Source organism: Petromyzon marinus, chromosome 24 (assembly GCF_048934315.1).
Source record: "Petromyzon marinus isolate PM22_M1 ecotype Great Lakes invasive population chromosome 24, UKy_Petmar_22M1.pri1.0, whole genome shotgun sequence".
Taxonomy (NCBI): domain Eukaryota; kingdom Metazoa; phylum Chordata; class Hyperoartia; order Petromyzontiformes; family Petromyzontidae; genus Petromyzon; species Petromyzon marinus.
Window position 1 is genome coordinate 18,920,634 of NC_133690.1, and position 27,560 is coordinate 18,948,193.

The 27,560-nt window shown below is 56.0% G+C and overlaps 2 protein-coding genes across 5 annotated transcripts in view; one reads left to right on the top strand and one right to left on the bottom strand.

Moving 5' to 3' along the window:
- LOC116945660 (tubby-related protein 3-like) overlaps positions 1-9,048 on the top strand; it is a 35,532-nt gene extending 26,484 nt beyond the window's left edge. For both annotated transcript variants that reach the window (XM_032960189.2, XM_032960188.2), the window contains exons 10-11: positions 2,917-3,088; positions 4,625-9,048. In XM_032960189.2, coding sequence (XP_032816080.2) covers positions 2,917-3,088; positions 4,625-4,758 — 306 coding nt within the window. In that variant the 3' untranslated portion in view covers positions 4,759-9,048. The remainder of the gene's footprint in view (positions 1-2,916; positions 3,089-4,624) is intronic.
- A 1,482-nt stretch (positions 9,049-10,530) lies between these two features.
- On the bottom strand, positions 10,531-27,551 carry LOC116945661 (interferon regulatory factor 6-like). 3 transcript variants are annotated; one of them, XM_076069504.1, is made up of 10 exons: positions 27,288-27,551; positions 22,876-23,048; positions 20,335-20,512; positions 16,217-16,374; positions 15,780-15,825; positions 15,365-15,586; positions 14,399-14,562; positions 13,603-13,852; positions 13,062-13,186; positions 10,531-12,857 (listed from the first exon to the last, which is right to left on the bottom strand). In XM_076069504.1, the coding sequence occupies exons 1-10, from the start codon at positions 27,490-27,492 to the stop codon at positions 12,561-12,563; spliced, it is 1,818 nt and encodes a 605-aa protein (XP_075925619.1). In that variant the 5' UTR covers positions 27,493-27,551; the 3' UTR covers positions 10,531-12,560. The 3 variants fall into 3 exon arrangements, with proteins under 3 accessions (XP_075925619.1, XP_032816081.2, XP_075925620.1); XM_032960190.2 differs by lacking the exon at positions 27,288-27,551 and adding an exon at positions 26,932-27,279; XM_076069505.1 differs by lacking the exon at positions 27,288-27,551 and adding an exon at positions 26,932-27,279 and having other exon boundaries at positions 22,876-23,080.
- Between the last annotated feature and the right edge of the window lie 9 nt (positions 27,552-27,560).

Genomic DNA, 27,560 nt, shown 5'->3' on the forward strand with positions numbered 1-27,560 from the left:
GCAGTGGTGTAGTAGTGGTAGCAGTAGTGTAGTAGTGGTAGCAGTAGTGCAGTAGTGGTAGCAGTAGTGTAGCAGTGGTAGCAGTAGTGTAGTAGTGGTAGCAGTAGTGTAGCAGTGGTGTAGCAGTGGTAGCAGTGGTGTAGTAGTGGTAGCAGTAGTGTAGCAGTGGTAGCAGTAGTGTAGTAGTGGTAGCAGTAGTGTAGTAGTGGTAGCAGTAGTGCAGTAGTGGTAGCAGTAGTGTAGTAGTGGTAGCAGTAGTGTAGTAGTGGTAGCAGCAGCAGTAGTGGTAGCAGTAGTGTAGTAGTGGTAGCAGTAGTGTAGTAGTGGTAGCAGTAGTGTAGTAGTGGTTGTAGCAGTAGTGTAGTAGTGGTAGCAGTAGTATAGTAGTTGTAGCAGTAGTGTAGTAGTGGTAGCAGTAGTGTAGTAGTGGTAGCAGCAGCAGTAGTGTAGTAGTGGTAGCAGCAGCAGTAGTATAGTAGTTGTAGCAGTAGTGTAGTAGTGGTAGCAGCAGCAGTAGTATAGTAGTTGTAGCAGTAGTGTAGTAGTGGTAGCAGTAGTGTAGTAGTGGTAGCAGTAGTGTAGTAGTGGTAGCAGTAGTGGTAGCAGTAGTGCAGTAGTGGTAGCAGTAGTGTAGTAGTGGTAGCAGTAGTGTAGTAGTTGCAGCAGTGGTGTAGTAGTGGTAGCAGTGGTGTAGTAGTGGTAGCAGTAGTGTAGTAGTGGTAGCAGTAGTGCAGTAGTGGTAGCAGTAGTGTAGCAGTGGTAGCAGTAGTGTAGTAGTGGTAGCAGTAGTGTAGCAGTGGTGTAGCAGTGGTAGCAGTGGTGTAGTAGTGGTAGCAGTAGTGTAGCAGTGGTAGCAGTAGTGTAGTAGTGGTAGCAGTAGTGTAGTGGTAGCAGTAGTGTAGTAGTAGTAGTGCAGTAGTGGTAGTAGTAGTGCAGTAGTGGTAGCAGTAGTGTAGTAGTGGTAGCAGTAGTGTAGTAGTGGTAGCAGCAGCAGTAGTGGTAGCAGTAGTGTAGTAGTGGTAGCAGTAGTGTAGTAGTGGTAGCAGTAGTGTAGTAGTGGTAGCAGTAGTGTAGTAGTGGTAGCAGTAGTGTAGTAGTGGTTGTAGCAGTAGTGTAGTAGTGGTAGCAGTAGTGTAGTAGTGGTAGCAGTAGTGTAGTAGTGGTAGCAGCAGCAGTAGTATAGTAGTTGTAGCAGTAGTGTAGTAGTGGTAGCAGCAGCAGTAGTATAGTAGTTGTAGCAGTAGTGTAGTAGTGGTAGCAGTAGTGTAGTAGTGGTAGCAGTAGTGTAGTAGTGGTAGCAGTAGTGGTAGCAGTAGTGTAGTAGTGGTAGCAGTAGTGTAGTAGTTGTAGCAGTAGTGTAGTAGTGGTAGCAGTAGTGTAGTAGTGGTAGCAGTGGTGTAGTAGTGGTAGCAGTAGTGTAGTAGTGGTAGCAGTAGTGTAGTAGTGGTAGCAGTGGTGTAGTAGTGGTAGCAGTGGTGTAGTAGTGGTAGCAGTAGTGTAGTAGTGGTAGCAGTAGTGTAGCAGTGGTAGCAGTAGTGTAGTAGTGGTAGTGGTAGCAGTAGTGTAGTAGTGGTAGCAGTAGTGTAGTAGTGGTAGCAGTAGTGTAGTAGCAGTAGTGTAGTAGTGGTGTAGTAGTGGTAGCAGTAGTGTAGTAGCGGTAGCAGTAGTGTAGTAGTGGTAGCAGTAGCAGTAGTGTAGTAGTGGTATAGTAGTGGTAGCAGTAGTGTAGTAGTTGTAGCAGTAGTGTAGTAGTGGCAGCAGTAGTGTAGTAGTGGTAGCAGTGTGTAGTAGTGGTAGTAGTATAGTAGTGGTAGCAGTAGTGTAGTAGTGGTAGCAGTAGTGTAGTAGTGGTAGCAGTAGTGTAGTAGTGGTAGCAGTAGTGTAGTAGTGGTAGCAGTAGTGTAGTAGTGGTAGCAGTAGTGTAGTAGTGGTAGCAGTAGTGTAGTAGTGGTAGCAGTAGCAGTAGTGTAGTAGTGGTATAGTAGTGGTAGCAGTAGTGTAGTAGTTGTAGCAGTAGTCTAGTAGTGGCAGCAGTAGTGTAGTAGTGGTAGCAGTGTGTAGTAGTGGTAGCAGTAGTGTAGTAGTGGTAGCAGTAGTGTAGTAGTGGTAGCAGTAGTGTAGTAGTGGTAGCAGCAGCAGTAGTATAGTAGTTGTAGCAGTAGTGTAGTAGTGGTAGCAGTAGCAGTAGTGTAGTAGTGGTAGCAGTAGCAGTAGTGTAGTAGTGGTAGCAGTAGTATAGTAGTTGTAGCAGTAGTGTAGTAGTGGTAGCAGTAGTGTAGTAGTGGTAGCAGTAGTGTAGTAGTGGTAGCAGCAGTAGTATAGTAGTTGTAGCAGTAGTGTAGTAGTGGTAGCAGCAGCAGTAGTATAGTAGTTGTAGCAGTAGTGTAGTAGTGGTAGCAGTAGTGTAGTAGTTGTAGCAGCAGCAGTAGTATAGTAGTTGTAGCAGTAGTGTAGTAGTGGTAGCAGCAGCAGTAGTATAGTAGTTGTAGCAGTAGTATAGTAGTTGTAGCAGTAGTGTAGTAGTTGTAGCAGTATTAATAGAAGAAGCAGTCGCTGCATTGTATCGTGGTGTAAAGCTTCACACCACTAGCCTCCACACTTACGAGCAGGAATTGACTAGTTGTGCTGTGTGTCTCTGTCTGTGTGTGTGTCTCTGTGTGTGTCTCTGTGTCTTTGTGTGTCTCTGTCTCTGTGTGTCTCTGTCTTTGTGTGTCTCTGTGTGTCTCTGTCTCTGTGTGTCTCTGTGTCTCTGTGTGTCTCTGTGTCTCTGTCTGTGTCTCTGTGTGTCTCTGTCTGTGTCTCTGTGTCTCTGTGTGTCTCTGTGCACCCATATTCCTGTCTCCACGTGTCTCCGCGTGTCGCCGCCCCGTCTCTTCCGTACGAATCCCTCACGCATCTCTCCGCGCGTGCGTGCAGGAGCACGAGTCGCTGATGAGCCGCTGGCAGGCGAAGCGCCTGGACGGGCTGATCGAGCTGCACAACAAGGCGCCCGTGTGGAACGACGACACACAGAGCTACGTGCTCAACTTCCACGGGCGCGTCACGCAGGCCTCCGTCAAGAACTTCCAGATCGTGCACGACGACGACCGTACGTGCTGGTGGGGAGGGCGGTGGGTGGTGGGCGGGGCGTGCGGTGGGGGGCATGAGGTGGGGGGGTCATAAATAAGTTGTTAAAGAGTTGGCAGAGGTGGTTATGGAAGAGATTTGGTGAGTGTAACGTGTATATATGCGAGTGTGCAACTCTTTGTGTGTGAGAGACTGTGTGTGTGTGTGACTGTGTGTGTGTGACTGTTTGTGAGACTGTGTGTGAAAGACTGTGTGTGAGAGACTGTGTGTGAGAGACTGTGTGTGTGTGTGTGACTGTGTGTGAGAGACTCTGTGAGAGACTGTGTGAGAGACTGTGTGTGAGAGACTGTGTGTGAGAGACTGTGTGTGAGAGACTGTGTGTGAGAGACTGTGTGTGAGAGACTGTGTGTGAGGGACTGTGTGTGTGTATGAGACTGTGTGTGTGTGAATGTGTGTGTGTGAATGTGTGTGTGTGTGACCGGCTCCAGTTTAACAGCAGAGGTCTCACTCCGAATCAGTCGAGCGGCAATATCTTTTCATCGGTTGCGTAACGCTGTGTGGAAGCTACCTGGTCTGTCGCTCCGCACTAAGCTTCAGGTCTTCTTGGCCACGGTCATTCCCTCCCTTCTCTACGCTTGCGAAACGTGGCCCCCCCTAATGGAACATCTTCACCGGTTAGAAACATTTAGGCTGGCCTGCCTACGATCCATCCTGGGTTTAACCAGACTGGATTGTGTGAAGAGCTCACAAATCCTTGAAAGATCTGGGCAAGGTCCCATCGGTGAGCTTCTCCGGCAGGCAAGGCTGCGATGGCTGGGTCATGTAGCCCGCATGCCCAGCCACCGCATGCCGAAACAGCTTTTGTTCGGCCGGATCGAGGGGGCTAAACGGGCGCGGCACGGGCGAGAGAAGAGATGGAGTGATGTGGTACAGGCGGACGTGGAGCTGAGTGGACTTGCCGATGACTGGTACCAGCGGTGTCAAGATCGGCCTCTGTGGAGGAGGCTCGTGAAGGACGCTATTGGGCAGTTGGTGGCAGTCGCCCTCCAACAACAACGGAGGGCGGAGGAGCGACGCTCACAACGAGCGGAGCGCCGGGTGGCTAAAGCACAGCAGGTTGGCACAGTAGGGGGCACAGGTGGTGCATCAGCCAGTCATCTCAGTCAGTCGACCCATGGCACCTGGGTCTGCCCCGTGACCTCCTGTCAGCGGGCGTTCGACACTCCACGTGGCCTCAAGGTGCACATGGCCTGGCACAAGCGTCGTGGTGACGTCACCGCCACTTAGTGGCGAATGGCGGTTGTTATGTTATGTGTGTGTGACTATGTGTGTGACACTGTGTGTGTGTGACTGTGTGTGTGACTGTGTGTGTGTTAAGGCTACACGGAGGACCTTTGTGCCATCTCCGTATCTCTGGAATGCGAGGATCCCTCCCACTCAACAAGCACTGTTCCCGCTCCCCCTCTCTCTCTCCCTGCCACCCATCTCTCCTCTCTCTTCCCTTTGTGCTCTCTGTCTCCAATCCCTCTCCCTACACCCCGCTGCTCCCCCGCCGTAGCCGAGTACATCGTGATGCAGTTTGGGCGCGTGGCGGAGGACGTGTTCACCATGGACTACAGCTACCCCATGTGCGCGCTGCAGGCGTTCGCCGTGGCGCTCTCCAGCTTCGACGGGAAGCTGGCGTGCGAGTGACGCCTCCCCCACGGCCCCCCACGGCTCCCTACGGCCCCCCACCTCCCATCCCATACGTGGGTCTTCATTCACTCGACTCCCCCCCCCCTCCCCGCCTCTTTATTTATCGATCACTCGGTGCTGCCCCTGGCTGCATGCGCCTCTCGTCTAGAACGTTGACGAAAGCACAAATGCGCAGCGCACGGCCCACGCCTGGGAGCTCCCGAAGTTTCTTCTCTCCGCCCCAATCCTCCTCCTCCGCCACCTCCTCCACCCCAACCGTGGAGTTGTCGGCACATTCCGTGGACAGAGTCCACCCCGTGCGGCTAGGGCGCCGGCGTTGACGAACGGTGCCCCTCGACGTCGTGGCGACGGTGAAGACGGCGACGATGAAGGCGGCGACGATGAAGACGGCGACGGTGAAGACGGCGACGGTGAAGACGGCGACGGTGAAGACGGCGACGGTGAAGACGGCGACGGTGAAGACGGCGACGATGAAGACGGCGATCTCTGGGCGGGTGACGGCGCGACCTCAAACGACCTCGCTTGACCTGGAGCCCGCGGCACCGGAACGCACGACGCAAACAAAACTGCGGCATGGGAACCGGAATCCCTTCCCCCCCCCCCCTCATCGACGAGGTGAAACCTCCTCCACGCCCCTTCCCCCCACCTCTGGGGAGGAACTCGACCAATGGAAATTCCCGAGAAAGGCCGGGGGAGGAGGAGGAGGAGGGAGCGCAGCCACCGCGGGGAGGGGACGGGGGGCACAGCTCCTGCCGCAGTGGCGCTGCTGCTACTGCTGATGATGCTGATGCTGCTGCTGATGATGCTGATGCTGCTGCTGATGCTGCTGCTGCTGATGATGCTGATGATGCTGCTGCTGATGATGCTGCTTCTGATGCTGCGCAGCTGTCCTGCGTGCTTCCCCGATTGTGCTGCAAGCGGTTCGGTTCGGCACGTTGTCTGACGTTATGGCTCACGCTGATAGACTGGGGTAGGTGGCACGTCACTAATAGTAGTAGTAGTCCCCACGGGAACTGGTAGTAGTACCCACAGGTTCCTGAAGAAGCTCCTGGCACGTGGAGCGAAACGTCGGACATCACGCCGAACAATAACACGCGGCACAACGCGACTCAGGGAGCCGCTGCAGGAGGGTCCCAGTAGGCTCCACTCCGGGCCCCGAGGGCTCCACTCCGGGCCCCGAGGGCTCCACTCCGGGCCCCGAGGGCTCCACTCCGGGCTCCGAGGGCTCCATGGAGCCGCACAGGGGGACGGCGATGGGGCCTCGGTGTCCACACGAGAGCGAGTGACCCGTTGCGTCCACGTGGACGCCTCTGTGTTTCGTCACGTCATGCACGTGACACGCGGAGCGCGACTGCGATTGGTCGCCGCGTTTGGGGCTCAACTTGTTGCACGACGACTCGCTCAGACGTGGCCCCCCCAGCGGTCACGAGGCGAGGGCGCCGCCGCGTGGCCGCGCCTCGCACTGCGAGCTCAGGGGACCGGCTCCATGGGGCGCCGGTAGACGAGAGCTTGTGGCGCGTGGCTACTCGCAGTCATAGTGAGAGCTTATACTCGATGTGGTGTGCCGGGTAGGTAATGTTTTTGGGGTCAACGATCCAAAGACTAGACCCGGCTGAAAGGAAACCGTGTTCCTACACAAGTCTGCGTTCGTCTATGGGTTAAGTCTGCGTGTCCTTTTGTCACGGGAGTCTGTGTTCATATATGGGTCGTATCTGAGTTTATGGGTTCTATGTCAGTCTGTGGGTTTCTGTGTAAGTCTGTGGGTCCTATATTAGTCTGCGGAGCCTACGTTAGTAGCATATGTTAGTCAATAGGTTAAGTCTATAGGTTTTATATTCTTATTTGGGTCATATTTAAGTTTGTGGGTCCTATGCTAATCTGTGAGTCCTGTGTGAGTCTGCAGGTTCTATGTTAGTCTGTGGGTCTCTGTGTGAGTCTGCAGGTTCTATGCTAGTCTGTGGGTCTCTGTGTGAGTCTGCAGGTTGTATGCTAGTCTGTGGGTCTCTGTGTGAGTCTGCAGGTTCTATGTTAGTCTGTGGGTCTCTGTGTGAGTCTGCAGGTTCTATGCTAGTCTGTGGGTCTCTGTGTGAGTCTGCAGGTTCTATGTTAGTCTGTGCGTCTCTGTGTGAGTCTGCAGGTTCTATGTTAGTCTGTGCGTCTCTGTGTGAGTCTGCAGGTTCTATGTTAGTCTGTGGGTCTCTGTGTGAGTCTGCAGGTTCTATGCTAGTCTGTGGGTCTCTGTGTGAGTCTGCAGGTTCTATGCAGGGTTAAACATTTCACTGGCACGTGACTCGCAGTAGCGATCGCCGGCTGCGATGAAGCGATCTCTGGCGGACACGGGCAGTGCAATAGTGACCCCCAGGGCAGGAGGCTCAGTGCACGGGGGGGGGGGGGTAGTGATGGAGCAGCCGGTGGCGGCTCAGGACCACAGAGGAAGGCCGCTGTAGCCCAAACTCTTCTTCGCTGCGGGCCTCGGGGGATTCACGATCGGCCGTGTCGCATCGCTGCTGCTCCCGTGCTGGTGTTGCTCATCACTCGGGCTTGAGGAATACAAATCGCCACAGCTCAATCAATCTTCTCTTCTTCCCCGGAACGCTGCTCAAGGCAGGCTTGTGGCGTTAAGGGATTTATCGGCATAAGGCACTACAACTAGGGTGCATGGTACGCCTATCCCATGATGAGTCAATGCTATTTGCCGGTTACAATGGATGTGCCGTGGTCGTTCTCAGCGGGTGTATCGGGCGGTTCCCCGCAACTCGGTTGCGAAGGCGAGTGTGCGGTCACTCGGTCGCCTGTAAAACAAAGGTCTGGTGGTGGTGCTTGTTTGGTCTGGAGCCAGGGTCGCCACCTTCTCCACGGAGCGAGCCCGGCCGCGATTCCCGCCCAGCCAAGGCGCGGAAACCGCGCGGCACACCCGAACAGCGGGTCCACGTTCCCGAACCGTCCCGGGTCAAACCCGGACTGGTGGCAACCCGAGTCGGATCGGCTCCACGTGGACAGAGGGGAGTGGGGGAAGAGTGGGGGGGGGGGGGCAAAGAGTGAGTATCGGTGACTCCTGGTCATCCGGAGCACCAACCAGGGGCTGATCGCCGGATGGAGGTCGTGAGTCCGCGAGGTCACGAGTTGTAGCTCAGGGCAGCTGTCTCTCTGCAATAGGGCGAAGGTCACGTGGTGGTGTTCCGCGTGTTTATCCAGGGAAGCGAGTCTCAAACTCGCTTTCAGGAGGGTCCTGCCACATTTTGTTTGCAGTGTGCGAATCTAATTGGGTGAACCTTGTCCTGAGAGGCCGAGTACTAGCACGTGTGGTGGGGAACCATGCATGAACACCCACATGAACACCCACATGAACACCCACACGAACACCCACACGAACACAAACAGCGCAGTGGCGTTTGTCACTGCAGGAGGCGCTGCCTGAGTGCGGGGCTAATGTTCGACACCAGCGTCATTGTCGTTGCCAGGTTAAAAATATTCCCGTCTAGTGCCCGATGAGCGCCGCTCGTAAGCCGCGTGCAGTGGCGGGCCTCGCTCCGATACAATAACCAGGGGGTCGTGCGGCCTCGGGCTGTTTGAAATGAACTCGCGGGTCGCGTTCGGCCAGCGGCCTGTGCATTCCCCACCGCTTGCTACTAACCAGAGGACTCGGGACCATGAACGCCTTCACGTCTCCGGAGCGAGTACACACGCCGTGTCGGCAGAAGGAGGGGCTCTGATGAGGACAACTCTGCTGGGCATGCGGCGAGTCCACGGCTTCAGCGGCGATTCCTGGTCACGATCTCATTCGGGAGCCGGTGTCTCGCCGCGTGCGTGCGTTATTCCCCCGCGTGTCGCCGGTCTTGCTTGCGATGTCTGTCTCGATGGCTCCGGCTGTCTCCCTCGTTTCGTGTCGTCTCGTTTGTGTTGCGTTTGTCTGCCTGGTGAGTTCTGGCACATTCATTCACTCGGCCGAGCGGTCGGTGTGCGTGGCTGGGGGACTGTTCTGCCGCTCGCTCCCACGACGCTTGGATTTCGTGTGGGGGCTTTCGTGCTCACCGTCTCGTTTGTATCGTTCCTGTTGCCACCACCTCTCATTTGGAGTGACGTTCGCTCATTGACATACACGTTCAACATGTATTTATTAATTTGAATTTTTGGGATTACACATTTCCCATTGTTAATTAGCCGAGCATTTCTGTCAGCTGTCCTCAAATCTGAAATTTGCACAATTATGACGCGTGCGTCGTGAGCTCAAGAATGTATTTTAATCGATGTGTTTTTTTTGTTAATAGATTCATCGTTATACGCCTATCCAACATGTGTCGTCAGTCTATCGTAGCGATCGAGGCGTCTGTTCTTTGCATCATTGGCTGGCGACGGAAATCCGCGCACGTGGGGAGAAGCTCGCATGTGGAAACCACTGACCTCGGTCACCGTGGGGTCAAATCGCCGGTCCGCGTGTTCGCTAGAGACGTGGACGTCACGTGACCTGGCATTACTTCAGCAATGATGATGATGATTACCATAATCACGATGACGGAAATTATTATAATAATCAGGGTTGAATCTCCGGGTCTCCTTGTGGTGCCTGTGCGGTGCCTGTGCTGTCTGTGTGGTGCTGTGTGTGCTGTGTGTGGTGCTTGTGCTGTCTGTGCTGTGTGGTGCTGTGTGTGTTGTGTGTGCTGTCTGCTGTGTGGTGCCTGTGCTGTGTGTGGTGCCTGTGCTGTGTGTGCTGTGTGTGGTGCCTGTGCTGTCTGTGCTGTGTGCGGTGCCGGTGCTGTGTGTGGTGCTGTGTGTGGTACTGTGTGTGTGCTGTGTGTGTGCTGTGTGATGCCGTGTGTGCGGCGCCTTGTTGATCATCCACATCGGTGTTCGCTGACAGCACTTTCCCCATCAGTCAGCTCAAGGGTGGGGGGGGCTCTTTGGCGATGGTGGTTACGTTGATGATGTCCGTGGGAGAGGCGCAATGGTTGCAGATGAAGGTGGCCACCAGTTGGTGGGGCCCTGGCGAGAGGCTCGCGAGCCCCGCACAACTCTCCAGAGGCACGGGCGTGCGCTCTAGATTCGTGCCGACGGCTCAACTGCAGAGCCTGCTGGTGGTGCCGGTCACTGAAGAGGTGATGGCTCTTAGCGATGGAGAAACTGGTCGCCTTAACCTTAAGCTACGTGCTATGCAGAAGGGCCATTGGCTGAAACATCACCGTTAATGGGGTTTTTTTTAGTGCAACATTATTTCTGAACGTGCTGCGTGTTGATGGCTGTGCGTGTGCACAGCTGACAATGCAGCAGCAGCAGCAGAAAACCGCAGCACGCCATAAATCCCACGCCTTACGTGAGGGGGCAACACTCTACTCCCGTACGGATGGAAATAGATGGTGATTAGTCCACTCTCTGCTGTGCTGCCTTCTGGCGACCCAGTGTACGGCACCTCCTCGACACCCATGGGAAGGGAGTCTCACAGAACACAGTGATCCACACGCAGTGCTGGATGGCAACAGTCCCGTGCAGCGTAGCCACCACTGCCAGGACGGTGAGAGGTGCGTGGGTGGGGGTGAGAGGTGCGTGGGTGGGGGGGCGAGGTGGGTAAGGGGGCGAGGTGAGTAAAGGAGGCGAGGTGTGTAAGGGGGGCGAGGTGGGTAAGGGGGGCGAGGTGGGTAAGGGGGGCGAGGTGGGTAAGGGGGGCGAGGTGGGTAAGGGGGGCGAGGTGGGTAAGGGGGGCGAGGTGGGTAAGGGGAGCGAGGTGGGTAGAAGGGAGACCCAAAGCCAATGACCGCAGAGACTCCGAGACGCAAGTCAACTCAGAATATTTATTCCCACCGCGTCACGCACAGCGGTCAACCTTGACCCACACCGGAGCGGGCCCAGAGAGAGAACGGCGGTGGCCGCTGTTGAGGTCAATAGGTCACCACCGCACACTGCGGCTGGCGAACCCCGACCTGCGGTCGCTCCGCACGGGAGCAGCGCGACACGCACGGGAACCACACGGCCGAACTCTGTGTGTGTTGCTCGTCGCTTTTGATGGTGAAAAGCCTGGACCATCGGCATCGGCCACGATCAATCCACTGCTGGATGAAGACCTCCTTGAGCCGGCGCCACCTCGATGCTGCCACTGGCGTGGAGCGGTGTGCTCGGGGTTACGTGCCGTGTGTACGTGTGTCTGTGTGTGTGTCTGTGTGTGTGTGCGTGTGTCTGTGTGTGTGTGTGTGTGCGTGTGTCTGTGTGTGTGTGCGTGTGTCTGTGTGTGTGTGCGTGTGTCTGTGTGTGTGTGCGTGTGTCTGTGTGTGTGTGCGTGTGTCTGTGTGTGTGTGCGTATGTCTGTCTGTGTGTGTGCGTGTGTCTGTGTACGTGTGTGCGTGTGTCTGTGTGTGTGCGTGTGTCTGTGTGTGTGTGCGTGTGTCTGTGTGTGTGTGTGCGTGTGTCTGTGTGTGTGTGCGTGTGTCTGTGTCTGTGTGCGTGTGTCTGTGTGCGTGTGTCTGTGTGTGTGCGTGCGTGTGTCTGTGTGTGTGCGTGTGTCTGTGTGCGTGTGTCTGTGTGTGTGCGTGTGTCTGTGTGTGTGCGTGTGTCTGTGTGTGTGCGTGTGTGCGTGTGTCTGTGTGTGTGTGTGTCTGTGTGCGTGTGTGCGTGTGTCTGTGTGTGTGTGTGTCTGTGTGCGTGTGTCTGTGTGTGTGTGTGCGTGTGTCTGTGTGCGTGTGCGTGTGTCTGTGTGTGTGTGCGTGCGTCTGTGTACGTGTGTCTGTATGTGTGTGCGTGTGTCTGTGTGTGTGCGTGTGTCTGTGTCTGTATGTCTGTGCGTGTGTCTGTGTGTGTGCACGTGTGTGTGTGTGTGCGTGTGTCTGTGTGTGTGCGTGTGTCTGTGTGTGTGCGCGTGTGTCTGTGTGTGTGCGCGTGTGTCTGTATGTGTGTGCGTGTGTCTGTATGTCTGTGCGTGTGTCTGTGTGTGTGTGTCTGTGTGCGTGCGCGTGTGTCTGTGTGCGTGTGTCTGTGTGCCTGTGTGTGTGTGTGCGTGCGTGTGTCTGTATGTGTCTGTATGTGTGTGCGCGTGTCTATATGTGTGTGTTTGTATGTGTGTGCGTGTGTCTGTATGTGTGTGCGTGTGTCTGTATGTGTGTGCGTGTGTCTGTGTGTGTGCGTGTGTCTGTGTGTGTGCGCGTGTGTCTGTGTGCGTGTGTCTGTGTGCCTGTGTGTGTGTGCGTGTGTCTGTATATGTGTAGTGGGGAGCGATAGTGTAGCGGTTAGCGCGCTGCGCTATGAACCTGGCGACCCAGGTTCGATTCCCGCTCACGGCTAACACCAGTGACGATTATCTGAACCGGTTCCGGGCCTCCCCTAGGTCGACTCAGCCTCAAATGAGTACCTGGTGCGGTGTGTAAACATTGCCACTAGGGAGACAAAGGCGGTCGGGCGTGGTGTTGGCCACCCACCCCTTCGTGTACCGTTCCGGCCTTCATAAGTGTTCGCTAACAGCACTTGCCCCAACAGTCTGCGAAAGGCTATCCGAGGGATCTTTGTATATGTGTGCGTGTGTCTGTGTGTGTGCGCGTGTCTGTATGTGTGTGCGTGTTCTGTATGTATGTGCGTGTGACAGTACCTGAAGTGCTCGCTAACGGTATCTGGCTCTAGAGTCTACGGGTGATAGGATGGGGCAGTATGGGGTGGGGGGGGGGGTATACCTTGTTGTGCTCCACTATAAACCCCGGTCCCAGCCCATCCCTTGTCCAGGGAGTTTAAAACAAAACTACTTTGTGGGGATCAATAATACGACAGCTCCAACCCATGTGCTTTCACATGGCCGAACAATGCTGCTGCTGTTACTGCTTCAGTTGCTAAATCAGCTGTAGGTGCAGCTGCTGCATTTGATTCTGCTGTAGTTCCTCCAGCTGTTGCTGTAGCTCCAGCCGCTGCTGGTGCTGCTGCTGTTGCTGCATCAGCTGTTGCTGCTCCTGCTGTTGCTGCTGCTGCTGTTGCTGCTGATGTTGTTGCAGGCGGAACCTGAGATAGGCCACGATGTTGTCGTTCTCGTTCTGCTCTGAGATCTGAAGCTGGTCCGAGTTGAGCGATATGGAGCAGAGTGGAGCTCCCTCTGCCAACTCGCGCAGCATGCGCATGGCTGTGGGCACCACCTGTGCGCGGGGACGCACGGGGACACCCGTGGACGCACGTGAATGCACGTGGGCACACGTGGACAGACGTGGACACCCGTGGACGCACGTGAATGCACGTGGGCACACGTGGACAGACGTGGACACCCGTGGACGCACGTGAATGCACGTGGGCACACGTGGACACACGGACAGGCGTGGACACACGTGGCGTGGTTCACACACCTGCACCATGATGAGCTTCTTGTGCCGAGGCCGCTGTGGGTCCGGCCACTCCTCCCCGAAGCAGAGCAGCACGCGGGGGTCAGGGAACTCCGCGCCCCCTCCATCCTGCAGGCACGCCAGCAGCTCTGCAAGGGCGAGGGGGTGGGGGAGCAGGGGAGGTGTTGCCATTTCGAGTTGAAATCCCACTCATGGCCAACAACGGTGAGGAATAACTGACCTGATCCTGGGCCTCACTCCACCAAGCTCGACTCGGCCTTGAACGAGCAGCTGCTATGGTGTGTAAACATTGCCACTGGGAAGGAAAAGGTGGCCGGGCGTGGTGCTGGTCACACCAAGGCTGGCAGCCGTGCCCCAACAGTCTGTGTGGGCTACACGGGGGATCTTGATGCTTGTCCCCACTACGCGTGTGGTGAGCGAGCGCGGTGAGTGCGGTGAGCGAGCACGGTGAGCGAGCACGGTGAGCGAGCGCGGTGAGCGAGTGCGGTGAGCGAGCGTGGTGAGCGAGTGCGGTGAGCGAGCGCGGTGAGTGCGGTGAGCATACCCGTGATGTAGGCCTGGAAGTCGAGCAGCTCCGTGGGGGTCTCTCTCTCCAGGAGGCACGGAGGGGGCGTGGGCCCCCCAGGCGCCACGCGGCCCCGCGACCAGAACACGCGGCTCTGGCCCAGCCGCGTGGCCAGCAGGCGGCCCCCCCGTGCCTCCAGCACCAGGCCCCGCTCGGTGAAGCGCAGCACGCGCTCCGTGAGCTCCCGCTGCCTCCCATCCGTGATGCACGCGGGCGACGGGAACGCGATCTGAGCGGGGGAGCGGGGCGGGTGAGCGGGAGGGTGAGCGGTTGGGTGAGCAGTGCGAGTGAGCCAGGTGGGTGAGTGGGTGGGTGAGTGGAGTGTGTTTATTACTATTCCCGTGGGGAGGAGGAAATCGGAGCACCCGGAGAAACCCACATCTTGCCCGTGAAGGGGCAACACCCTATCCCCATACGGATGGACACAGATGGCGATTAGTCCACTTGCTGTGCTGCCTTCTCGTGGCGAGCCAGGGCACGGCTCCTCCTCGACGCCCACGGGAAGGGAATTTCACGACATCTGTGTGAGATCCACCAACCCTCGCTGCTGCCTCCACACGCAGCGCTGGATTATTACAGCGGCCACGTGCAGCGTAGCCACCACCACTGCCACTACCGCCACTACCGCCACCACCACCACCGCCACCACCACTGCCACTACCGCCACTACCGCCACCACCACCACCACCACCGTGCGCCCGGCTCGCGTGTAGCTTTATCGTGGCGGCGGTGGGGGGTGGGGAGGGGCAGCCTTGTCCACGTGAGCCCCACCCACCTGCTCGTACTCCATGGGGCCCAGGAGGCCGTTGTACTGGGGGGCGATGTCCCTCTGCAGGTCGAGGTCGCCGCTGTAGAGGCGGCAGCCTCTGCCGCCTCGCACCGTGACGGGGGCCATGACGCACGCCCCGCGGTACTCCATCTGCAGCTCCAGGTCTGTCTCTGCGTGCAGCGAGGCAGGGCTCTGAACGGTCCGTTTCGAATGTAAGGGCCCTTGCCCGAAACGTTGTCTGTGATTGTGCATGAGGTTTCCTCTTGGGGCAGCGTACGTGATGCGTGTGTGGAGAGTGTGGTGGAGAGTGTGGTGGAGAGTGTGGAGGAGAGTGTGGTGGAGAGTGTGAGAGTGTGACGAGTGTGGAGAGCGTGGAGAGTGAGAGCGTGGAGGAGAGCGTGGAGGAGAGCGTAGTGGAGAGCGTGGAGGAGAGCGTGGAGGAGAGCGTGGAGGAGAGCGTGGAGGAGAGTGTGGAGGAGAGTGTGGAGAGTGAGAGCATGGAGGAGAGCGTGGAGGAGAGCGTGGAGAGTGAGAGCGTGGTGGAGAGCGTGGTGGAGAGCGTGGAGGAGAGCGTGGAGGAGAGCGTGGAGGAGAGCGTGGAGGAGAGCGTGGAGGAGAGCGTGGTGGAGAGCGTGGAGGAGAGCGTGGTGGAGAGCGTGGAGGAGAGCGTGGTGGAGAGCGTGGAGGAGAGCGTGGTGGAGAGCGTGGAGGAGAGCGTGGTGGAGAGCGTGGAGGAGAGCGTGGAGGAGAGCGTGGAGGAGAGCGTGGAGGAGAGCATGGAGGAGAGCGTGGTGGAGAGCGTGGTGGAGAGCGTGGTGGAGAGCGTGGTGGAGAGCGTGGTGGAGAGCGTGGTGGAGAGCGTGGTGGAGAGCGTGGTGGAGAGCGTGGTGGAGTTTCATTGTCATGCAGAAGAAGGAAAGGCAACGGCAGCGAAATTTCGTGACGAATGTTGCGAAGGAGACGATCGCTGACCTGGAGGCAGGCAGATCTGGGGGAGCGCTCGGAAGCCCCCCCCCTCATCCGGCATGGGCACGTCCACGGGGGGCACGCACACTTCCGGGTCGAGGTGGGTCGCCGAGAGGGCGGGGGGCTCCCCGAGGGGGGCCCCAATCATCCTCGTCGCCTCTGTGGGGCGCTCGGGGCTCAGGCCGAACGAAGAGGGGCCTCGCTCCCAGTGGGGGGGGGGCGGCGGGCCTGGGTGAGAGGCGGGGTGCGGGGGGGAGGGTCGGGGTCAAGTCTCAAGGTCGTCGTGTGCACCTACGCCGAACTTCTTTTCGCGCAGTCCGCAGCCAACCGCACTGGTCGCAGGTGCGGGGCGACTCGGTAAAGACGAAAAGCAGTTTTTGGGTCGATGCGTGAGTGGTGGAGCGGCCGATGTGAGGTCCACCTTGATCGTCCACCAGCGTCAGCATTTCAATGTTCTTGTTCAGCTCCTAGAGGGGCAGAGTGACATCATCATGACCAACATCATCATCAGGGTGGTAGCGGTGTCAGCTTTACGATCAGTTCCTCACCCGCTGCCTTGAATTGCCCACGGCCGAATCAGGACGATTGATACCCACAGATGGATTTAAGAATCCACTCGATCCATTGCTGTACTGCCATCGCTTGTGCTGCCACCTCTCAGTCTGAGCCTAACCAGGCTAGGCGCTGCTTAGCTGCCGAGATCTGGTCGTGCCCGTCCAGGGGGATGTGGTCATCGGCCAGACCCGTGGGTTCAAGCCAAGCCCCGTCACGTGACCCCCACCACCCTCGAGCCTCCACCCCAAAACCCTGCCCCTCCCCTTCCAATGCCCGTGCACGCCCCCCCCCCCCCCCCCCCACCGGATTCTCGCTGGGGATGCCGTAGTCGATGCTCGGAGTGTAGGGGGGGAGCGACTCCGGACTCGTCGTGGGCTCGGTGGAGCTCACCCCGTTCTCATCCTCGTCCTCCTCCTCCTCCTCCTCTTTTGGCTCCTTGATGCCCGGCGCCTGTGCCCCGCCTGTAAGGGGGCAGCGGGGGAATGGGGGTGGCAAGGGTCCATGATGTGGCGAGGGACAGTTTGACACCACATCCATCCTGCGAGGCACTCATCGGCAAGTCCACTCAGCTCCACATCCCCCCTTACCGCATCAGCCCATCTCCTCCTCTCCAGCCCATGCCACACAACACAAAGACCCCCCTCAGAGCCTTAGCAGACTGTTGGGGCAAGTGCCGGGCACACGGGTGGGTGCCTTTGTCTCCCTTGTGGCGATGTTTACACAATGACACCAGCTACTCATTTGAGGCCAGATAATCGTCACTGGTGTTGACCGTGAATGGGAATCTAACCCGGGTCGGCAGCTTCGTAGCGCGGCGTGCTAACCGCTACACAACCGCTCCCCACTCGTATACAAACAAGACAAAGATTCCCCGTATAGCCTTAAGAGACTGTTGGGGCAAGAGCTGTTAGAGAGCATCGGGGGTGGGTGGCCAGCACCACGCCCGGTCGCTTTAACACGCACACTCGTGTACACACACACACACTCGTGTACACACACACACTCGTGTACACACACACACACACGCCCACTCGTGTACACACACACACTCGTGTACACACACACACTCGTGTACACACACACACACGCACACTCGTGTACACACACACACTCGTGTACACACACTCGTGTACACACACACACACACACTCGTGTACACACACACACTCGTGTACACACACACACACACTCGTGTACAAACACACACTCGTGTACACACACACACACTCGTGTACACACACACACTCGTGTACACAAGCAGAGACACACTGGTGTACACATACATACTCGTCTACACACACAACAACAACCGCCATTTGCCACTAAGTGGCGGTGACGTCACTACGACGCTTGTGCCAGGCCATGTGCACCTTGAGGCCACGTGAAGTGTCGAACGCCCGCTGGCAGGAGGTCACGGGGCAGACCCAGGTGCCACGGGTCGACTGACTGAGATGACTGAGATGACTGGCTGATGCACCACTTGTGCCCCCTACTGTGTCAACCTGCTGTGCTTTAGCCACCCGGCGCTCCGCTCGTTGTTGTGAGCGTCGCTCCTCCGCCCTCCGTTGTTGTTGGAGGGCGACTACCTCCAACTGCCCAGTAGCGTCCTTCACGAGCCTCCTCCACAGAGGCCGATCTTGACACCGCTGGTACCAGTCATCGGCAAGTCCACTCAGCTCCACGGCCTCCTGTACCACATCACTCCATCTCTTCTCTAGCCCGTGTCGCGCCCGTTTAGCCCCCTCGATCCGGCCGAACTAAAGCTGTTTCAGCATGCGGTGGCTGGGCATGCAGGCTACATGACCCAGCCAACACAGCCTTGCCTGCCGGAGAAGCTCACCGATGGGACCTTGCCCAGATCTTTCAAAGATTTGTGAGCTCCGCACACAATCCAGCCTGGTTAAACCCAGGATGGATCGTAGGCAGGCTAGCCTAAATGTTTCTAACCGGCGAAGATGTTCCATTAGGGGGGGTCTACGTTTCGCAAGCGTAGAGAAAGGAGGGAATGACCGTGGCCGAGAAGACCTGAAGCTTAGTGCGGAGCGACAGACCAGGTAGCTTCCACACAGCGTTACGCAACCGATTAAAAGATATTGCCGCTCGACTGATTTGGAGTGAGACCTCTGCTGTTAAACTGGAGCCGGTCATAAGCACACTGCCCAGGTATGGGAAACTCTCCACTCTCTCCACAACTGCCCCATCACCGATAGGGAGTTGTGGGGGTGGAGTGTCCGATGGTACAAAATACCCAGGCAGGTGCTTAGTTTTGGTGGGGCTGATGGTAAGGCCCCATCTCTTAGTGGCACACTCCAGTCTCAGCAGCAGCGTCTCCAACTCCTCCTCTGATTGAGCAGCTATTACCAAACCATCGGCATACATAACGTGGTTGAGCAATAGGGAGCCATCCCTTGACCGCACCCGGGCATCGATGAGCCTCTGTACCAAATGGAGATTCCCCCGGTACAGCGATTGAAGGCTTCACGAACTACGTGGTCAAAATAGATGTTAAATAATGTGGGAGCCAGAGGACATCCCTGTCGCACCCCAAGGTGTACAGGGAATGGCTCTGACCCCCGGCCATGTAGTTTTACCCGGGCCCGCTCACCATCATCATGAAGGTCCTTAATGATCGTGAGCAGAGGGTCAGGGATTCCAAAAGCACGAAGAACAACCCAGAGCCCAGGCCTACTGATGGTATCACAGGCCTTGACACACACACACACACACTTGTGTACACACACACACTCGTCTCCACACAGAGACACACACTGGTGTACACACACACACTCGTGTACACACACACACTCGTGTACACACAGAGACAAGAAAAAGACAAAGATCCCCCATATAGCCTTAACAGACTGTAGGGGCAAGTGCTGTTAGCGAGCACCTATGAAGGCCGGAACGGTACACGAGGGGGTGGGTGGCCAGCACCACGCCCGACCGCTTTTGTCTCCCTAGTGGCAATGTTTACACACCGCACCAGGTACTCATTTGAGGCTGAGTCGACCTAGGGGAGGTCCGGGACCGGTTCAGATAATCGTCACTGGTGTAGGCCGTGAGCGGGAATCGAACTCGGGTCGCCGGGTTCGTAGCGCAGCGCGCTAACCGCTACACTATCGCTCCCCACGTGTACACACACACAGACACACACACACAGAGACACACACTGGTGTACACACACTCGTGTACACACAGAGACACACACTGGTGTACACACACACACACTCTCACACACAGAGACACACACTGGTGTACACACACTCGTGTACACACAGAGACACACACTGGTGTACACACACTCGTGTACACACAGAGACACACACTGGTGTACACACACACACACTCTCACACACAGAGACACACACTGGTGTACACACACTCGTGTACACACAGAGACACACACTGGTGTACACACACACACTCGTGTACACACAGAGACACACACTGGTGTACACACACACACTCGTGTACACACAGAGACACACACTGGTGTACACACACTCTTGTACACACAGAGACACACACTGGTGTACACACACACACACTCGTGTACACACAGAGACACACACTGGTGTACACACACTCGTGTACACACAGAGACACACACTGGTGTACACACACACTCGTGTACACAGACACACACTGGTGTACACACACACACTCGTGTACACAGACACACACTGGTGTACACACACACACTCGTGTACACACAGAGACACACACTGGTGTACACACACTCTTGTACACACAGAGACACACACTGGTGTACACACACACACACTCGTGTACACACAGAGACACACACTGGTGTACACACACTCGTGTACACACAGAGACACACACTGGTGTACACACACACTCGTGTACACAGACACACACTGGTGTACACACACACACTCGTGTACACAGACACACACTGGTGTACACACACACACTCGTGTACACACAGAGACACACACTGGTGTACACACACACACTCGTGTACACACACAGACACACACTCGTGTACACACACACACTCTGGTGTACACACACACACTCGTGTACACACAGAGACACACACTGGTGTGCACACACACACTCGTGTACACACCTAGAGACGCACACTGGTGTACACACACACACACTCGTGTACACACAGAGACACACACTGGTGTACACACACTCGTGTACACACAGAGACACACACTGGTGTACACACACACACTCGTGTACACACAGAGACACACACTGGTGTACACACACACTCGTGTACACAGACACACACTGGTGTACACACACACACTCGTGTACACACAGAGACACACACTGGTGTACACACACACAATGGTGTACACACACAGAGACACACACTGGTGTACACACACACACTCGTGTACACACAGAGACACACACTGATGCACGCGTGGTGGGCTCACCGTGCGGCACGTGCGCGCACCACTCGTACACCTTGTAGGGCGGCGTCTCCTTGGAGGCGTCGAGCACGCAGCGGAAGTCGCGGCTCTTGTTGAGGGCACAGCGGAGGTTCGTCTTCCACTTGGGGGGGTCGGGCGCGTCGCGATCCTCCTGGAACTTACGCGAGGTCACCGCCCACGCCTGCCGGGGCCGGGGGGGTGGCGACAAGTATGGGTGGAGGGGACGGAGGGGACAAGGGCCGCACGAGGAGCCGGGTTCACGTGTGGCCGGAGCGGCGAGTGAGGTGGTCGCTGGCGGCGCTGCGCTCAAGAGTGCGCCCGTCGTAGGAGAGTGTGCGGAGGGGGAAGAGTGAGCTGAGCGGGGAGAGGTCGTGTGTGGTTGTGAGTGTGGTTGTGAGTGTGGTTGTGTGTGTGGTTGTGAGTGTGGTTGTGTATGTGGTTGTGAGTGTAGTTGTGTGTGTGGTTTGTTTGAGTGGTTGTGAGTGTAGTTGTGTGTGTGGTTGTGTGTGTGGTTGTGAGTGTGGTTGTGTGTGTGGTTGTGTGTGTGGTTATGTGTGTGGTTGTGAGTGTAGTTGTGTGTGTGGTTGTGTGTGTGGTTATGTGTGTGGTTGTGAGTGTAGTTGTGTGTGTGGTTGTGTGTGTGGTTATGTGTGTGGTTGTGAGTGTAGTTGTGTGTGTGGTTGTGTATGTGGTTGTGTATGTGGTTGTGTGTGTGGTGTGTGTGGTTGTGTGTGTGGTTGTGAGTGTGGTTGTGTGTGTGGTTGTGTGTGGTTGTGAGTGTGGTTGTGTCTGTGGTTGTGTCTGTGGTTGTGTGTGTGGTTGTGAGTGTGGTTGTTTGAGTGGTTGTGAGTGTAGTTGTGTGTGTGGTTGTGTGTGTGGTTGTGTGAGTGGTTGTGTGTGTGGTTGTGAGTGTGGTTGTGTGTGTGGTTGTGTGTGTGGTTGTGAGTGTGGTTGTGTGTGTGGTTGTGAGTGTAGTTGTGTGTGTGGTTGTGTGTGTGGTTGTTTGAGTGGTTGTGAGTGTAGTTGTGTGTGTGGTGTGTGTGGTTGTGTGTGTGGTTGTGAGTGTGGTTGTTTGAGTGGTTGTGTGTGTGGTTGTGAGTGTGGTTGTGTGTGTGGTTGTGAGTGTGGTTGTGTGTGTGGTTGTGTGTGTGGTTGTGTATGTGGTTGTGTGTGTGGTTGTGTGTGTGGTTGTGTGTGTGGTGTGTGTGGTTGTGTGTGTGGTTGTGAGTGTGGTTGTTTGAGTGGTTGTGTGTGTGGTTGTGAGTGTGGTTGTGAGTGTGGTTGTGTGTGTGGTTGTGAGTGTGGTTGTGTGTGTGGTTGTGTGTGTGGTTGTGTATGTGGTTGTGTGTGTGGTTGTGTGTGTGGTTGTGTGTGTGGTTGTGAGTGTGGTTGTGAGTGTGGTTGTGTATGTGGTTGTGTGTGGTTGTGAGTGTGGTTGTGTGTTTGGTTGTGTGTGTGGTTGTGTGTGTGGTTGTGTGTGTGGTTGTGAGTGTGGTTGTGAGTGTGGTTGTGTATGGGGTTTGTGTGTGTGGAGTGTGTGGTTGTGTGTGTGGTTGTGAGTGTGGTTGTGTTTGTGGTTGTGTGTGTGGTTGTGTGTGTGGTTGTGAGTGTGGTTGTGTGTGTGGTTGTGAGTGTGGTTGTGAGTGTGGTTGTGTATGTGGTTGTGTGTGTGGTGTGTGTGGTTGTCTGTGTGGTTGTGAGTGTGGTTGTGTGTGTGGTTGTGAGTGTGGTTGTTTGAGTGGTTGTGAGTGTGGTTGTGTGTGTGGTTGTGTGTGTGGTTGTGTATGTGGTTGTGAGTGTGGTTGTGAGTGTGGTTGTGAGTGTGGTTGTGTGTGTGGTTGTGAGTGTGGTTGTGTGTGTGGTTGTGTGTGTGGTTGTGAGTGTGGTTGTGCGTGTGGTTGTGCGTGTGGTTTTGCGTGTGGTTGTGCGTGTGGTTGTGCGTGTGGTTGTGCGTGTGGTTGTGTCTGTGGCTGTGTGTATGTGGCTGTGTGTCTGTGGCTGTGTGTATGTGGCTGTGTGTCTGTGGCTGTGTGTGGTTGTGTATGTGGTTGTGTCTGTGTGTCTGTGGCTGTGTGTGGTTGTGTATGTGGCTGTGTGTATGTGGTTGTGTCTGTGGCTGTGTGTGTGCTTGTGTGTGGTTGTGTATGTGGTTGTGTATGTGGCTGTGTGTCTGTGGTTGTGTCTGTGGCTGTGTGTCTGTGGTTGTGTATGGTTGTGTATGTGGTTGTGTCTGTGTGTCTGTGGCTGTGTGTGGTTGTGTATGTGGCTGTGTGTATGTGGTTGTGTCTGTGGCTGTGTGTGTGCTTGTGTGTGGTTGTGTATGTGGTTGTGTATGTGGCTGTGTGTATGTGGTTGTGTCTGTGGCTGTGTGTCTGTGGCTGTGTGTATGTGGCTGTGTGTCTGTGGTTGTGTGTGGTTGTGTATGTGGCTGTGTGTCTGTGACTGTGTGTCTGTGGCTGTGTGTCTGTGGCTGTGTGTATGTGGCTGTGTGGTTGTGTATGTGGTTGTGTATGTGGCTGTGCGTGTGCTTGTGTTGACACCCACCCTGTACAGAGCACACGGCTCATTGGCCGCGTCCCCTCTGCACACCTGCGGCCAGGGCACCCGGAACTGCGTCTTGGAGTCGTCGAGCCACAGCAGGCCCGGGTAGCGGCCTCCATCCACCTGGGCCACGAGCCAGGGACCCAGGCGGGGCTTGTGCCTCCCCCCACTCATCCCTGCTTGCCCCCCACCACACACAACACACACACTCAACACACACACAACACACACACTCAACACACACACACTCAACACACACACACTCACAACACACACACAACACGCACACACACAACACGCACACACACAACACGCACACAACACACACACTCAACACACACACTCACAACACACACAACACACACACTCAACACACACACACAACACACACACAACACACACACTCAACACACACACTCACAACACACACACAACACGCACACACACAACACGCACACACACAACACGCACACACACAACACACTCACAACACACACACAACACACACACAACACACACAACACACACACAACACACACACTCACAACACGCACACACACAACACGCACCCACACAACACGCACACACACAACATGCACACACACAACACACACACAACACACTCAACACACACACACTCAACACACACACACTCACAACACACTCACAACACACACACAACACACACAACACGCACAACACGCACAACACACACACAACACACACTCACAACACACAACACACACACAACATACACACACAACACGCACACAACACGCACAAAACACATACACACACTCAACACGCACACACACAACACGCACACACACAACACGCGCACACACAACACACAACACGCACACACACACAACATGCACACAACACGCACACACACAAAACACACACAACACGCGCATACACACAACACACACACAACACACACAGCACACACACAACACACACACACACAACAGGCACACACACAACACGCATACAATACACACACAACACGCACACAACACACACAACACACACAACACACTCAACACACACACTCAACACACTCACAACACACTCACAACACACACACAACACACACACAACGCACAAACAACACACACATAACACACACAACACACAGAACACGCACACACACAACACACATACAACACACACATACAACACACACACAACACACACAACACGCACACAACACGCACAAAACACATACACACACTCAACACGCACACACACAACACGCACACACACAACACGCACACACACAACGCGCACACACACAACACGCACACAACACACACACAACACGCACACACACAACACGCACACAACACACATACTCAACACGCACACACACAACACGCAAACACACAACGCGCACACACACAACACGCACACAACACACACACACAACACGCAAACACACACAACACACACACAACACGCACACAACACACACACACAACACGCACACACACAGAACACGCACACAACACACACACAACACGCACACACAACACACACATAACACACACAACACGCACACAACACACACACAGCACACACACACAACACACAACACGCACACAACACACACAACACGCACACAACACACACAACACACACACAACACACACATAACACACACACAACACGCACACAACACACACGCAACACACACACAACACGCACACAACACACACACAACACGCACATACACAACACGCACACACACACAACACGCACACAACACACACACAACACGCACACAATACACACACAACACACACAACACACACACAACACGCACACAACACACACACAACACGCACATACACAACACGCACACACACACAACACACACACAACACACACAACACACACATAACACACACAACACGCACACAACACACACACAACACGCACACAACACACACACAACACGCACATACACAACACGCACACACAACACGCACACAACACACACACAACACACACACAACACACACATACTCAACACGCACACACACAACACGCACACAACACGCACACAACACACACACAACACACACACAACACGCGCATACAGAAACTCAGGTGAGTCGTTCGCACGGGCGGTTCCGGGCCAGGCTGAGCCGTTCCTGCGAGGTCGAGCGCCGTCTCTCGAACATCAGAGACGGGGAACTCTCCGCCTTTCTGTCGGAACGTGAACCCCTTTACGAGAATGGCTGCGCCGGCTGAAAACATGTGAACCCATCCCGGGTTTAACTGGACTGGATTATGTGAGAATCACACACATGATTGAAAGATCTGGACCAAGTCCCATGAGCGAGATTCCTCCGGCAGGCGAGGCTGCGTTGGCTGGGTCATGTAGCTCGCATGCCCAGCCACCGCATGCCCAAGCAGCTTTTGTTTCGCCTGATAGAGGAGGCTAAACGGGCGCGACACGGGCGAAGAGAAGGGATGTGGAGGATGTGGAGCTGAGTGGACTTGCTGAGCCTCATACTAGCGGTGTCAAGATTGGCTTTTGGAAAAGGCTCGTGAAGGGCGTTACTGGACAGTTGGAGGCAGTCGTCCTCCAACAACAGCAGAGGGCAAAGTAGATACGCTCACAACAACGAGCAGAGCGCCCGTCGGCTAAAACTCAGTAGGGAACAAAAGGTGGCGCATCTGGCAGTCCTCTCAGTCAACCAATGGGCACCTGGGCCTCTCCCGTGACCTCTTGTGAACTCACATTGCACCTAGCCTGGCACAAGCGCCGTGGTGACGTCACAGCGACGAATGTCGAATGGCGCTGGGGAGGGGTGGAGGACTGCATTGGTCATGAATGGGGAAGTTGGGTGCCAAACGTCGCCCGTCAGTGAGTGGGTGTGAGCGTGGGTGGGAGAGCGGGCGGGTGAGGGTGAGGCTGAGAAATGCGTGAGCTGGTTGGTGAGTGGGGGGGCTCAGTTAGTGATTGGGTGAGTGACAGGGTGCCTGACAAAGTGAGGCTGTGAGTTAACGAGCAGGTGGGTGCGTGGGTGAGCGTGTGGACACGTGATCGAGTGAATGAATCGATGTACGCGTGCGTGGGTGGGTGAGTTGGTGGGTGCGTGGACCAGTGAATAAGTGGGCACGTGGGTGGGTCAGTGCCTCTGTGAGTGGGTGAGGGCGTTGGCGGGCGACTTGGGTGAGTTCGTGATTGCGTGCGTGGGGGAACAGGGATCTCACAAAACAACTAAATGCGGAAGGCGAACAGGAAGTCAAACGTTCCAAGAAAATGGTTCATCACAGAACAGGGTCGACTGTGGTCGCGTCACGTGGTGTCGCTTGGCGGGGCTGGTCGTGGGGGGGGGTAATTCCCCACACAGCTGCAAGGGAATTGGGGGGGGGGTTTCCATACCCCCCCCCATCCGGCTCCTGTCTCTTCGTGGTTTAGCGTCGCCATGATTTGTAAAACGCGTTGGGGGTGAATCTCTTCAGAGCCCAGCCCCGCACTGCTCCTGGCACCCCGCCGAGTTCGCCATGCAGCGCGGCGTGACGGAACGTGAACCCTCTCTCACACGCACACGTGTGTGCACCTAGCCTGGCACATGCTCTGTGGTGACGTCGCCGTCAAGTCGAGGCGAATGGCGATTGGTGCATGTGCCTGTGTGTAAGGGTACGCCTGTGTGCGTTGTAGAATGTGTCTATGCATAACTGTATCTTTGTCTTCGCACCTCCGAGTGGCACCGTTTGGCTACGTACGGTGCGAAAGAAGTTCGACATGCTGCACGTACTGCACGTATATGTGCGTGGGGAGCGGGTGCGCACAGGTTAGTGCGCTGCGCTACGAACCCAGCGACCAGAGTTCGACGGGCGGACTCCCGGAATCAATCACTGGCGTGTTGCGGATCTTAACCCGTTTTGGGTCTCCCCCTAAGTCAACGCAGCCTTAAATGCGGACCCCACCCCCCTTCCCCTCCGACAACCTCCCTCCCCCACCGTGATCCCCTCGCACCTGCGATTATCACGCTTGGCTATGTACGGTGCGACAAAAGTTCAACGCACACAGATTCTCACCTTGATCTGTTCCCGCAGGGAGCTGGGCGCTGGGAATGTCAGGTGAAATCGCCTAGCACCTGCGCAGGTGAGGCAGGTGGGGGTGGTCAGACGCACCAGGGCGCGCGTCTCTTATTCTTCCGGTCACTCAAGAGGGCCCTCCGCGTCTCTGGCTCCCTCTGAGTCTCTCTCTCTCTCTCTGTGACTCTTAGCCTGTCTCTATTTCCCTGTCTGTCAGTCACGCTTCCTCTCCCTCTATGACGCGTCCTGTCACTCTCGTCTGCCTCGACGCCTCTCTCGCTCCCTCCGTGATCGGCGGGGAGTGCGCTGGGAGCTCGGCGCACGGATTCCGGGAGTCCGCGCGGCGCGTCACTTACCGGCACACGGGGAGTGGCCATGGGGGCGGGGTGCGAGGCTCGTGGGGGTCGTGACAGCGTCTCGCGTCACGCCGCCACGTGCACGCTGCTGCCCTTGGTCTCGTGGCGCTCTCTCGGACACGGTTCCGTCTATCGCCGTGTCGCTGGCGTGAGCCGCGGACCCCGCCCACTGCCTCCACCGCACCCCACCACCGTCCCGGACCATTCCTCGACTGACTCCAACACTCAGCTTCGACCGCTGACAAAGGCCTCTCGGCCGAAACGTCGAGTCGT